The 15,258-nt window shown below is 40.9% G+C and overlaps 1 protein-coding gene across 1 annotated transcript; it reads left to right on the top strand.

The window, feature by feature from the left end:
• The first annotated feature begins 192 nt into the window (after nucleotides 1-192).
• Nucleotides 193-2,350, top strand: LOC143775051 (uncharacterized). Its single transcript, XM_077262879.1, has 3 exons — nucleotides 193-307; nucleotides 401-560; nucleotides 671-2,350. The coding sequence occupies exons 1-3, from the start codon at nucleotides 193-195 to the stop codon at nucleotides 1,677-1,679; spliced, it is 1,284 nt and encodes a 427-aa protein (XP_077118994.1). The 3' UTR covers nucleotides 1,680-2,350.
• Nucleotides 2,351-15,258: the final 12,908 nt, after the last annotated feature.

Raw genomic sequence — 15,258 nt, forward strand, 5'->3', positions numbered from 1 at the left:
GTTTTTTTTTTTTTGGGAGGGGTATTCTATTGGTACTTTAGTGTTTCAGTGTACTAATTTGTTTGTTTTCCTTTTTTTTTTTTGGCACAGGCTTCACAGCGTGCTCCCGCAGAAGAGGATGATGATGATGATGACGACATTGATATTGAGAATCTCATCGAGGAGGTTCGCGAGCGGGAGCCGCTGTGGAACATGGCTGACCACAGGCATGCTGATACCGGTGTCACCCGTCGGCTCTGGGACGAAGTGTGTCGCAACCTGTTTCCAAGGCGGGAGAGCCTTCATCCTCAGCAGCAGAGCAAACTAGGTAAGTATTCACTTTCCAGTGATGTTTTGAGCTGACTGTAATGTATTGCATTTACCAATTTTTTGTTTTTTCTTTTGATTCTTGTCTTCACAGTTGGAAAGATTAGGAAGCGGTGGCGGTCACTGAGGGATCGCTTTAAGAGGGAATTCAACGATGAGATGAAGGCCCCGAGTGGCTCTGCAGGAAGGAAGAGGAGCAAATATAAATATGGCCAGGCCCTCTCCTTCCTGAGGCGAACCATGCTGAGCAGAGTGTAAGTATTCTACAGCCCACTAATAACCATGTTAACCTGTCTACTTAGTTTGCTTTCAGTCAGGGCTTTTTCATTCCAATGTATTAATTTTTTATTTTTTTCTTTCACAGCACCTTCTCCAGCCACCGGGCGCCTGCATCTTCCTCTGCGCCCTCTGGAGCGATCCCTCCTGAGTCCGCCACTGAGGGCCACGTCGGTAGGCCCCACACCTCTGTCCCCTCCTCTGACCCCTCTGTCCCCTCCTCTGACCCCTCTACTTCATCCGCCCCAAGCAGTGGAGCATTATTGCAGGCTTCATTGCTCGCATCTGATGCTGAACAGTTAGCGTTCCCTTTACCCCACCCCTCTGATCCTGCCACCTCGACACCACCATTAGGTTCGTGGCGGCAGCGACAGAGGGGTCAGGAAAGGAGCTATGCTCCTGAGTTCTTACACCTGAATGCATCCTTCCAAGGCTCTTTCAAAATTTTGGGAGAGCAAGTGACTGCTGGTTTCAACATGGTGCAGTCACGCATCAGTGAAACAAGCCGTGAAACCAGCAGTCGCTTGGATAGGCTGCATTCAGCTGTAAGTCCCGATCCGGCCAATCTTTTTTTCCAATCCATGCTCATGAGCATGGAGAAGCTTTCTTTTGAGCAACAGATGCGGGTAATGAATACCTGCCATAATGCTGCACTGCAGGCCATTAATGAATCGACCCACACACCTCCCCACACCTCCACTCCAATTCCACCCCAGGCCCCATTTCCACACCATACCCCCCATTACCAAACCCAGCCCCAATACCCACACCAGCACCATTACCAAACCCAGCTCCAATCCCCACACCAGCACCATTACCAAACCCCACGCCAGTCCCACTACCCTACCCAGTCACAATACCCGACCCAGTCCCCACAACAATCCCGGCCCCCAGACCAAATTACTTCCCCAATGTTTTCCTTACTCAACTTTTCTCTTCCCCCTACCCCAACACCACCCCCCTCTGGTCAGCCTCTTGGTTTAACCCCCCCTTCCACTGCACCCCAAACAAGTAGGGTTTCCCCACCTATCGACGTGGTCCAACCTTCCTGCCCCTCCTCCTCTCATATCTCCACCCAACACTTTGAAAATTTGTAAAGTGTTATTAATGTAAATAATATTATAAAAAATGTTCAAATTTTTCAAAAAAAAAGTTGGAAAATAAAAATATATTTTTTTTGCAAAACAAAAAAAAAAAAAAAGAGATAAAATAAATTTCTGATTACAATTCTACTCTTTGTGTGTGTGTGGATTTAATAAGGTAATATAATAAAAAAAGGTTTAATAAAAACAAACACCAGACATGTAAAAGGTATAACATAATGGTTTTACTAGCAAGAAAACCACGCTTTTGGGCCTTTTTTTGGGGGGGGGCTGAAACACTTTTTTTACATAAAAAAAACACATGGGAAACAGGTTACACATGGGAAACAGGTTACACATGGGAAACAGGTTACACAATCATGTCTTGCCACGGGATCCGCCCGACAGGTGAGACAAAATAATCGGCAAACTGGTCCCTCATCCTTGTAACTGAACTTGTAGAGCGAACCGAGCTGCTGCGGTAGTCCCACAAGGTGGTCTCCAACTCTTCATCATCCAAAGAAACGGGCTCCTTTGACAGGACAAAGTTGTGGAGCACCACACAGGCTTTAACTACCTCGTCTATAGTTGTTGTTTTCAGCTTGATAGCCGTCAGCAGAACTCGCCACTTCGCCGTCAATATGCCAAAGGAACACTCCACTACTCTTCGTGCTCTAGTAAGTCGGTAATTAAAGACCCGCTTGGTACGGTTTAAGTTCCGGCTACTGTACGGTTTCAGTAGGTGCGGCGACAGTTGAAAGGCTTCATCACCTACAAAAACATATTCCAGGGCTGGGTCATTTGTTCCTGGCAGTGGTGTGGCTGGCGGGAAATCGTAGGTCTCTCCATAAAGGCAACGACCCATCGGAGAGTTTTTAAGAACTTGCGAATCGTTGGACCGTCCATATGCTCCGATGTCCACGGCAAGGAACCTGCAGTTGGCGTCTGCAATAGCCATAAGGACGATGGAGAAATACTTCTTATAATTATAATACTCCGATCCTGTTCCTGCCGGTTTCGCAATCCTTATATGTTTCCCGTCAACTGCACCCACACAATTAGGGAAATTGCAAATTTGCAGAAACTCTTCAGCACTTCGCAACCAGATTTCCATGGATGGTTGGGGGATATACTCTGGTTGCAAAGTGGTCCAAACAGCCCGACATGTGTCCTTCACTATTCCAGAGATAGTTGAAATGCCCAGCCTGAACTGATAATGGAGCGAAGTCATAGATTCACCCGTAGCTAGGAAACTTTAAAAAAAAAAAAAAAAAAAAAAATGTTAGAAAAAATTGCACAGACCAACAAGTTTTAATATGGCACTGTTATTTTTTTTTTAAGGACGGGACACCCAATAAAACCAGCATGAAACCAGTGTAAAAAAACAGTGGAATGTCCGCCAAGAAAACCCAAATTACATGCTGCAGAAAATAGTGCGCAATATGGCAGCGCAGTATTGTCTGCAGCGTGTAATATAACATTCAAAATGACCAATGACAGAAAAAAGCAGTTGCATGTCATCAAACCCAAAAAACCCCCCCCAAAAAAAAAATGCAGAAAAACATTCAATATCAGCAATGACATTTAAATAAAGCAGTGGAATGTCCGCCAAGAAAACCAAAACTACATGCTGCAGAAAATAGTGCGCAATATGGCAGCGCAGTATTGTCTGCAGCGTGTAATATAACATTCAAAATGACCAATGACAGAAAAAAAGCAGTTGCATGTCATCAAACCCAAAACCCCCCCCCCAAAAAAAAAAATGCAGAAAAACATTCAATATCAGCAATGACATTTAAATAAAGCAGTGGAATGTCCGCCAAGAAAACCAAAACTACATGCTGCAGAAAATAGTGCGCAATATGGCAGCGCAGTATTGTCTGCAGCGTGTAATATAACATTCAAAATGACCAATGACAGAAAAAAAGCAGTTGCATGTCATCAAACCCAAAAAACCCCCCCCCAAAAAAAAAATGCAGAAAAACATTCAATATCAGCAATGACATTTAAATAAAGCAGTGGAATGTCCGCCAAGAAAACCAAAACTACATGCTGCAGAAAATAGTGCGCAATATGGCAGCGCAGTATTGTCTGCAGCGTGTAATATAACATCCAATATCAGCAATGAAATAAAAAAAAGAGGCTTACCGCAGGGTCACCATCAGCCGCTCCGCCGGTGTGATGGCAAGCCTCATCCTTGTATCCTTTCTTCGGATGACATCCTCCATTTTTGCAAGCAAAAAATCGAAATGTTCAATCCTCATCCGCACGTAGTTGTGGAATTTGTGTGGATTGTGCCGCAACTCCAGGTAGAGAGTGGACTGGACACCCCGGGTCATCCGTAGTTCATTAATCGGATGAATCCGGAGTCGTCTCCGTCTCCGTTGCTGCAGAAGCATCCTACGCCTTTCCGCTGCCGCCTCCTTCTCCCGCACTATGATATCCAGGCGATTCGTCTCAAAGATAACGTCGGTAACCAAACTAGCAATCCTCCCAAGAACACCTTCCATCGCTGCCACAAAACTAAAACCCACAAAGATGGGCTGTAAATACAGTACTATATAGTTTTTCAAATTTTCCAGTAGCCAATCAAATTTTGGGAGCCTCCCCTTTTAAAAACGGATCCGTCGGAAAAACGGATACAACGGATGGTAAAACGTATGCAACGTATGCAACGCATCCAGTATTTTCGACGGAAACGTTTAGCGGATTTGCGACGGATCCGTCGAAATGCTGGATGCGTGGCATACGTTTGTCACCGTTTTTCACTTTTTTGACGCATCCGTTTTTTCGGCAAAAAAACGGATTTGCGACGTTATGCAGTAAACGCTAGTGTGAAACTAGCCTTAAAGAGGTTAAAAAAAACTAATCGACACCTCACTACTCACATTTACCTAATCTCAGCGATGCTCATTGTTTAGTCCTTAGTTCCTTTTGTTTCTGCATTAACTCACCTTCACTGTGGAGCTAGACCTTGGGCTGTGACCAAGCCTCAAAGGGGCACATCCTAATATTAAGAAGTATTGTTCTAAGGCCGGAGACACACTGGTGCGAGAGACGGCCGAGTCTCGCTGGTTAAAAGCAAGCTGTGGCACCTGCATTCCGGAGCTGAGCGTGCAGCTCCATGTATTGCTATGGAGCCGCACGCTCCGCTCCGGAGTGCAGGTGCCACAGCTTGCTTTTAACCAGCGAGACTCGGCCGTCTCTCGCACCAGTGTGTCTCCGGCCTAAAGTGAAGACACTACTGCGCACCTGAGGAAGAAAAGAATCTCTGAGAACTTGACAGTTGGGCAACAGAGACAGCAGGATTGCAAAGACAGGTGAGTATAAGGCCTCTTCGAACCATTCAAGTGAATGAGTCTGTGCACATGTCAGTGTGCTTCCACAGATCGTGTGTCTGTGAGCAAAATACGCTGACATGTCCGTTTTTTAACAGCAGCATCAGCCACAAAATGTCCCCAACACGTGCACACAGATGACAAATGGATGAAATCAGTGTACCATGAGAGTGACACGCACCGATGCCTGGGAAGCAGTGGTACAATTAGCTCTGTTTCCTGGCGCCGAGTGCTGAAGACCGCTCTCATCATTCTTCTCTGCTCTGCCGGTGATCAGCATGAGCAGGGGAGAATACTGAGAGCTATATTCAACTGATAACAGCAAGAGCAGGTGGCGGTTGATGGGACTACAACTCCCATCTGCCTACATCTGTTGCTGATAATAACAGTAAGAGCAGGCGGTGGTTAATGGGAGTATTCATCAGCCAGGGCCTGCACTATAAATACATTAATTAATTCCTTAATTAAAAATTGTCATGGGTTCCCCCCCGTATTTTTGATAACCAGCCAGGCAAAGTGGACAGCTGCAGGCTGCAACCCTTAATTGTCAGAATTAGTAAGGCTGGATATCAAGAATGGAGGGGTCCCCCACACCATATTTTTAATTAATTAAATAAGTAATTAAGAAAATGGCATGGGGTCCCACAATTTTTTACAACCAGCCTTGCTAAGGCTGACAGCTGGAGCTGGAATTTTCAGGCTGGTAAGGGTCCAAGGATATTGACACCCCACCAGCCTAAAAATAGCAGCCCACAGCTGACCAGAAAAGGCTCATCTATTAGATGTTCCAATTCTGGTGCTTTGCCTAGCTCTTCCTACTTGCCCTGTGGTGGTGGCAAGTGGGGTAATGGTTGTAGGGTTGTGTCACCTTTGTATTGTCAGGTGTCATCAAGCCCATAGATTAGTAATGGAGACGTATCTATGACTTTTCAATCATTTATTTACAACGCAGGCGCTAGCTGATGAATACTCTCATCAGCAGCTGCCAGCTCCCGCTTTTATTAGTGGCAGCAGGCTTAGGCCGATGGGAGCAGTAGTCCTATCACCTGACTCCAGTGACCAGAGGTAAACTTTTTACCTCCGATCACAGCTGTGGGCTCACGCTGTCATTTGATAGTGTAGGAAACGTCTGACCGGCGGTAATGATTTACTGCTGATCAGAAGCAGTGTTTGGAGCACTGCCGTGCACATGACAGTAAAGAAACACAGTAGTGATACTAGAATGATATTATTGAAAAAAATAAATTAATAAAATGAAGTATACACTATAGTTAATAGATCACCACCTGTGCACCAATTTTAGTGGGGGGAACACTAAAGAGAAAAAACCAAAGCTCCCAGCATAGAGACCCGAACCAATAAGAACATGACAGGGAATATTGATAATATTATTTTATTAATTCATTTATTAGTAGCAATAGTGACAACCATTAAAAAGATATTTATTTATTTTTTAAAAAATTAAAATACATATATAAATATATTCCAAAGTATGTGCACAGTTAAAACCGCAAAATTATAGGGCCAGCCAAATCCTCATCATATATTACAAATGGCAATTTATCCCATATGCACACTAGATTTAAATATATATATATGAACAAAAATCAATATGTGCCAGTGATAAAAAATCACACAAGATATATATCAAAAAGTAAGAGGTCAGTCTCAAAAAATCATGGTGACAATGTGGAACAATATGTAAAGTGCCAAGTGCAACAAGTTAATTACCACCCAAACGACATCTAGTGCAGAGAAAAACAGCCAAGAGGGCCAAATGATTAAAAAGTGCTATGTGCCAATGCAATGGGAATGCCAATTACTTACTATAATAAATCGGGTGAATGATCCCAGGCTGCCAGCGGTTAAATAATGTGCACCCCGACGCGCGTTTCAGACCCGCAGTCCTTCGTCAGGGGAAATGTATATTAACATGACCGAAGATCTTTATATACTATCCATATCAGGGGACGCTGATGTAAATCCCCGCCGCTAATGCGGCGCATGCGCCGCTCGTACAGACCGGAAGTCCGGGACGCCGCGTCACGTGACCGGACGCACATGGTGAGATCATGGCGTTACCAAGGACACGGTGACGCCGCGGCCCCGACACCAGACCGCCGAACGCTCATGCGCACAGCAGCAAGAACCACATGAGCGAAAAAAGTGGAGAATCTCAAATGGTGCTTGTGAATTAAGGCTAAGTGATAAAATTTAATAATAATTAAATACTGCAGTGCCATTATAATGCCATTGATATATAATATGATACCACGACATTTCGTCTGAATATTCATAGCATATAATGGCAATTTGACTATGTGCTATTTAATAAATAGTGATAGTTTATAATATAACAAAATAATTTATAAGATGTGGATATGGGGTGTAAAATAGATTTTTAGTAGAAGATGTGAAAATAATAATAATAATAAATAAAAATAATAATAATTAAATAATAATTAAGAAAAATAATAAAAATAATAATAAGTTGATATTTATGAATCAACTCAGTGAAAATATGACATCAAAAAACTATAATAAGAAAAAATATAAATATAACATATCAATAATAATACTCCAATACAATGGTATGGAGTATATAATATTTAGAACACCATATACATTGTAGTTTACCGCAAACCCACACTAAGTCCCATGAGGGGAAGCTGAATACAGCTTATACAGAGGAGATGAACAGCATATAGCAAAGAATAGTTCCAATATATATAATGTTATTTCTTTATCTAGTCCTCCTGGATCCAATGTGGGCAAGTGTTCACTTCGACAAGGCCGAAACAAGGGAGGAACCCCCAAACGAAGAAGGCTGGTCCCTGGCTCCTGACCTCACGTGAGAATCCAACACGTAGTACACATCCACAAAGGTACGTTATCAAGAAATGCCTAAGATGGTATAAGCACAATAATTAGTACAGAATAACTACATCATTTATTGTTAGCCGGAGTATTACCACAGCAGCGCGTGTTACTTCATATAAGCAGCAGAATCCAACGTAAGGCAAACTGTGTTTAATATATGCAGCTTGAACTGGAACAAAATAAGAAAGCTTTGACAGTAACTACCGATATAATCTAGTCCATGTAACACATGTCTCTCTGTGAAGGAAACAGCAGCAGACTGATGCAATCAGTGAGTGTCCTCTGACCTTTTTTTTTTTTTTTTTTACAAACTTTAACAATCACAGCATAGCTGACAAATGAACACTCATAGACATTCAATGCAGACTACAACAGGAATGGAGTTGTTGCATTTAAACTTATTCCAACACCCCCACTCAACAACTGCTTATCCTGTTAGTCCCATTGCAGTTCTGAATTCTTCAAACTTGGCTCTTGACAATGGCTTTGTCAAAACATCTGCTAACATCTTGTCAGATTCACAGTAAACAAACTTTAGAACTTCACGCTCTACTAAGTCACGCAAGTGATGATGTTTAACATCAATGTGCTTTGTTCTTGCACTTATCCTTTCACTGCTGGCGAGCTTGATACATCCTTGGTTGTCCTCATAGATAACAGTTGGTTCAGCTAGTGGTTTGCCGAATTCTTCCAAAAGTTGCTTCAACCAAATTAACTCTTGACTTGCATGAGCAGCTGATGTATATTCTGCTTCTGTAGAAGACAATGCAACTGACACTTGTTTTCTACTCGACCATGAGATTGAAGTGTGTCCTAACTTGAACAAGTAACCACTTGTTGATCTTCGATCACTTGAGTCTCCAGCCCAATCTGCATCTACATATCCTCTGAGAATTAGATCTCCTGATGCAGAAATCTTTAGACTTAACTCTTGGGTTGCCTTAAGATACTGAAGAAGTCTCTTAATTGCATTCCAATCTCTTTGGCGTGGCTTGCTTACACGTCGGCAGAGAATTCCCACTGTGGCTGAGATATCTGGACGGGTTGTGGTTGCTATGTATAGAAGTGCCCCCACTGCTTGTCTGTAACTGTCATTTGTGGGTAGCAGATCTTCTTCTCCTTCCAATTTTAGGTAAGATGGATCCATTGGAGTTGATATGCCTTTGGCTTCTGACATTCCAAACTGGTTTAGAACTGTGGAGATTTTAGAATTTTGATTAAGAAGAAAACTTCCATCTTCCTCTCTCTGGATTTGGATTCCCAAATAGTATGTCACATCTCCAAGATCCTTGGTCTCGAAATGCTTGTTCAGAATTTGACCTAGTTTTGAAATTTCTCTCTCTTCTTGATGCGCTATTATTACATCATCCACATATAGAATAACATACATCCAATCTTGTGATACACTTTTTGTATACAAACATGGATCCGCTTGAGACCTTTTAAATCCTTCGTCGATTAACACTTTGTTCATCTTAGTGTTCCATGCTCTTGCTGATTGCTTAAGGCCATAGAGAGATTTTTGCATTCTGCAAACAAGGTTCTCTTTACCCCTTTTAACATAGCCTTCTGGTTGAGTCATGTACAGCTCTTCTTCAATGTCTCCATGTAGAAAGGCTGTTTTGATGTCAAAATGTCTTACTTTCATCTGCTGAACAGCAGCTATGGATAATAAAGTTCTGAATGTAGTTTGCTTGGCAACTGGAGCAAAAGTAGCATCATAATCTTCACCATATTTTTGTGAATATCCTTTTGCGACCAATCTTGCTTTAAAACGGTGAATATTACCTTCGGAGTCATATTTGTTCTTAAAGACCCACTTACATCCAATTGCTTTCTTGCCTTGAGGTAGCTCTGTGAGCTCCCATGTTTTGAGCTTATGAAGGGATTCCATTTCTTCATCAGCAGCTTTTATCCATTTTTGCTTCTTATGAATAGGCAGTTTTTGCATTTCCTGCCATGACTGTGGCTCTTCTTCTGGAATTGATCTGACCATATAAGAAAGGCGTTTAGCTGGAATTCCTTTATTTGATCTTTCTGATCTTCTGATCTCCTGAGGTTGGCTTGGTTCTTCTGTTTCTTTTTCAGTACTTTCAGAGCATATCCAGACTTCAGTATTTTCTTTGAGATTCTCTTCAATGTCTGGAATCACTGACTGAAATTCTTGTTCCTTAGGTTGAATTATTTGCGTAACCTCATGAAATTTGAGCGATACTGAGTTTTCATCAATCACTACATCTCTGCTGATTGTTACTGTGTTGGTCTGTGGATGCAGGATTCTGTATCCTTTCTGAGTTTCACTGTACCCCACAAGAACTCCTTCCTTTGCATGAGATTCCCACTTAGAACGTTTTTCTTTGGGAACATGCACAAAAGTTTTGCTTCCGAATATCCTGAGATGCTTCAGGTTGGGCTTCTCACAGTTCCATAGCTCATATGGAGTTTTACTTGTAGCTTTACTTGGCAGTCGATTTTGAAGATAGGTAGCAGTCATGATGGCTTCTCCCCAATATGTTGTAGGTAGGTTTCCATCAAATAGCATACTTCTTCCACTTTCACAAAGAGTTCGGTTCTTTCTCTCTGCTGTGCCATTCTGCTCTGGGTTGTATGGAACGGTTGTCTGGAACACGATTCCATTCTTTTTCAGGATGGTTTGCACTTTACCACTTGTATATTCAGTTCCATTATCTGCTCGCAGTACCTTTGGTATTCTTCCAAATTTGTTAAGAACTGCAGCAAGATATTCTTCAAGTTTCTGTGGAACTTCATCTTTACTTTGAAGTAGGTAAGTAACAGTATATCTGGAATAATCATCAATGAATGTGAGAAAATATCTCTTCTTGCTGGGAGTAAGAACACTCATTGGACCACACACATCTGTATGTATCAAATCCAGTATCTGTGCAGATTTAGTAGTGCTTACTTTAGGAAACGATTTTCTGGACATTTTCCCTTTTAGGCAACTTGTGCACTTCATTGTTTGATTACACTGGTTGATTGCAATACCATTTGCAAGTTGAGCTAGTTTCTTTACTGCTTCTGGATCTCTGTGGCCTAGGCGTCTGTGCCACACATGAATACAGTCCTTATGAAAATCTTGTCTAGCACTGTAAACAGTTTCATTGCATTTCAGCTGATAAAGTTCATCTTTGATTTTTCCTTCGGCAAGGGTATGACCCTTCTTTGAAATGATGCATCTGTCATCCTTAAATGTAACTATATTTCCTTGTTGTGCAAGCTTCTTTACAGATAAAAGGTTACTTTCAAGTTTGGGAACATACAGCACGTCTTTAACTGGGATTTTTCTGACTTGTGCTGAGGATTGAACTTGACAATGGAAATAACCATCTCCTATTCCTTCTGATGTCATATAGTGACCATTAGCTAAAATTACCTTTTCAGACTTGCTTTCATCTAGATTAATGAAGAAATCCTTATCACGTGTCATGTGAGCAGTCGCTCCAGAGTCAATACACCAAACATGGTTTGCATATGGGCTTGTGCTGACCCCAAATGCAGTCGCAATACATGCATCTTCCTTCTTTACAGCTGTTTTAACCTTTTGATGACTGTCCAGCTTTTTAAACTGATTCATTCTTGCTTTCCACACTCTGCAGTCTGCTTTAAGGTGACCAGGCTTTTTACAGACAAAACATTCACGAGTTTCCTTTAAATGACTCTGAGCTTTAGAAAAGTACTGTGTCTTTAATGCTGTTTCTGCTTTGCATATATTATTGCTAATAGTCTCTGACTTTCTCTTGTATTCATCTGCAAGTTTCCCTTTCACATATTCTAGTGTGAGTTCATCATCTGGTCTGGCATCTAATGCAGTCACAAGCGTGTCATAACTTTCTGGAAGACCACTTAATAGTAATGCAGCAACATGAAAATCTTTAATTTCTTCACCAATACCCCTTAGGCGCTCCACAATCTCTAGGGTGTTTCTGATATAGTCCTGCATATGCTGGCCATCACTTAATTTAGACTGATACAGCTTTCTCATAAGATATAGCTTATTGCTGAGATTTGACCTTTCATGCACTTTCTGTAATTCTTCCCACATTTTCTTTGCAGTATCACATTTGCATACATGTACAATCTGGTTATCATCTATGCTGAGGGAAATAGTGCTTTGTGCTTTCTGATCAGTCTCTAGCCAATCACCCGGTACTGGGTCAGGCACAGGCTGTTCAATACATTTCCATGTACCCTCTCTTATAAGTAACATCTTTACCTTGAATTTCCAGGAGCTGTAATTGTGATTTGTGAGACTTGGCACTGTGTACTTCACTGCATTCCTTTCTGTAGACATTCTTGTCTCTTGTACCTCTTTTTTTTGTTTGTTACTGGCCCTTTAAGCTGCGCTGTCCGGTGCTCTGTACACTGCGGTACCTTTGCGTTCCGGTGTCCTTGTATTCCGGGGGTTCCTCTGTGCTGTCTGCGCTTGGCTCGCTGCTTATTCCGGTGACTGGGCTTTTTACCATTTACTTTCCGGTGGCTGGGCCCATAACCTGTTAGCCGGAGTATTACCACAGCAGCGCGTGTTACTTCATATAAGCAGCAGAATCCAACGTAAGGCAAACTGTGTTTAATATATGCAGCTTGAACTGGAACAAAATAAGAAAGCTTTGACAGTAACTACCGATATAATCTAGTCCATGTAACACATGTCTCTCTGTGAAGGAAACAGCAGCAGACTGATGCAATCAGTGAGTGTCCTCTGACCTTTTTTTTTTTTTTTTTACAAACTTTAACAATCACAGCATAGCTGACAAATGAACACTCATAGACATTCAATGCAGACTACAACAGGAATGGAGTTGTTGCATTTAAACTTATTCCAACATTTATCAATATTGGTCATGTTACAATCACATATTAAATAAATATATGTAACTATCTATAAAAGCAAGGTATATTTAATGTTATATAAAAATAGCCCTACCAATGATAAAAATAATTGATTAAAAATTTGTAAATTGGGTTGTGGGAACTTTATGGAAAACATCAATAAATATGTAGATTCTAAATTACAACCTCTGGTTGAGGTACTGCCATCGTTCATTAAAGACACTAGCGATTTTTTAAAGAAAATAGATGGCTTACACATTAGTGACGATACCCTATTAGTATCATGTGACGTGGAATCTCTGTACACGAATATACGCCACAATGATGGGCTACGGGCAGTTCGTTATTTTTTGGACTCCTCTCCAACATCCAAGGACATAAATAATTTGACTTTGGAACTTCTGGATTTTTCCTTGTCACATAATTTTTTTCTATTCAAGGGGTCCTTCTACCTACAGCTCCAGGGCACTGCAATGGGTGCGTCATTTGCACCTGCATATGCTAATTTATTCCTGGGGCTGTGGGAGAGGGACCTCTTGATGTCAGACCTTGTACCGGCGATGGACCGTATCCTTCTATGGGTACGGTTCATCGATGACGTATTTATTCTTTGGCAAGGCTCAGTAGCATCCCTAGAATCTTTTATGTCCCAGTTGAATCAAAACCCACTCAATATACACTTAACTTATAAATGGCATCTGAACCAAATCGAATTCCTTGATGTTATAGTAAAGAGAGGTGTAGATAATGTCCTTCTGACCGATTTATATCGGAAACCGACAGCGGTTAATTCATTTTTACATGCCTCATCGTCACACCCGAAGGCTATGATAAACTCCATACCAATAGGGCAGTTCTTACGCCTTCGGAGGGTATGTTCAGAAGAGGAGGACTTTGAAAAACAGGCAAGTATTCTGAAGGGGAGATTCTTTGAACGTGGCTACAGTCATAGATCAGTTAAAAAAGCGTATAATCGGGCTAAATATACCACAAGACATGAGGCCCTATATACTGCAAAACTCCCGACTAAAAAACAGCCCATCAGATACATTACTCAATTCCATGGCCAGACTGATTTGATGCGCCATTATCTGGCAAAATCATGGCCAATACTCCAGAGTGATCCGATACTATCTAAATACATTGGCAAACAACCAGATATTACATTTAGGCGTTCACAGAATCTCGGTAACTCTCTTGTTAAAAGCCACTATGTGAGCGACCCATCAGTGGGTTCCACATTTTTGAATGGGACTAAACCACAACCTGGCTGCAAACCTTGTGGAAAGTGTGTGGCCTGCCCCAACATTACGAGGTCACAATCATTTAAAAACAGTAAAGGTACTATAACATACCAGATCAAACACCCAATTACATGCACGTCTCGAGCCGTAATATACTATGCTGTATGTCCATGTTCACTTATTTATATAGGAATGACGACTCGTCAGTTAAAAGTACGCACAAGGGAACATGTATTGGGAATACAAGCAGCTAGGGAGATTGAGGACGTCACAATGTTAAAAACTCTCCCCAAACACTTCAAAACACATCATAATAGTGACGCCTCTCTCCTAAAAGTGGTAGGAATAGACATGATAAAACACAATGAGAGAAGTGGGAAGGTAAGTATACCCCTTGCACAGCTAGAAACAAAATGGATTTGGCTATTGCATACAGTGTCACCCAATGGCCTTAATGAAAATCTTAGTTTTGCTCCATTTAAACAAACTTTTACTTAATTCTCCTAATATTGTATACCTTTTAAATTTTTACAAATTTTTAATCAATTATTTTTATCATTGGTAGGGCTATTTTTATATAACATTAAATATACCTTGCTTTTATAGATAGTTACATATATTTATTTAATATGTGATTGTAACATGACCAATATTGATAAATGATGTAGTTATTCTGTACTAATTATTGTGCTTATACCATCTTAGGCATTTCTTGATAACGTACCTTTGTGGATGTGTACTACGTGTTGGATTCTCACGTGAGGTCAGGAGCCAGGGACCAGCCTTCTTCGTTTGGGGGTTCCTCCCTTGTTTCGGCCTTGTCGAAGTGAACACTTGCCCACATTGGATCCAGGAGGACTAGATAAAGAAATAACATTATATATATTGGAACTATTCTTTGCTATATGCTGTTCATCTCCTCTGTATAAGCTGTATTCAGCTTCCCCTCATGGGACTTAGTGTGGGTTTGCGGTAAACTACAATGTATATGGTGTTCTAAATATTATATACTCCATACCATTGTATTGGAGTATTATTATTGATATGTTATATTTATATTTTTTCTTATTATAGTTTTTTGATGTCATATTTTCACTGAGTTGATTCATAAATATCAACTTATTATTATTTTTATTATTTTTCTTAATTATTATTTAATTATTATTATTTTTATTTATTATTATTATTATTTTCACATCTTCTACTAAAAATCTATTTTACACCCCATATCCACATCTTATAAATTATTTTGTTATATTATAAACTATCACTATTTATTAA

The sequence above is a fragment of the Ranitomeya variabilis genome, chromosome 5 (assembly GCF_051348905.1).
Source record: "Ranitomeya variabilis isolate aRanVar5 chromosome 5, aRanVar5.hap1, whole genome shotgun sequence".
NCBI lineage: Eukaryota > Metazoa > Chordata > Amphibia > Anura > Dendrobatidae > Ranitomeya > Ranitomeya variabilis.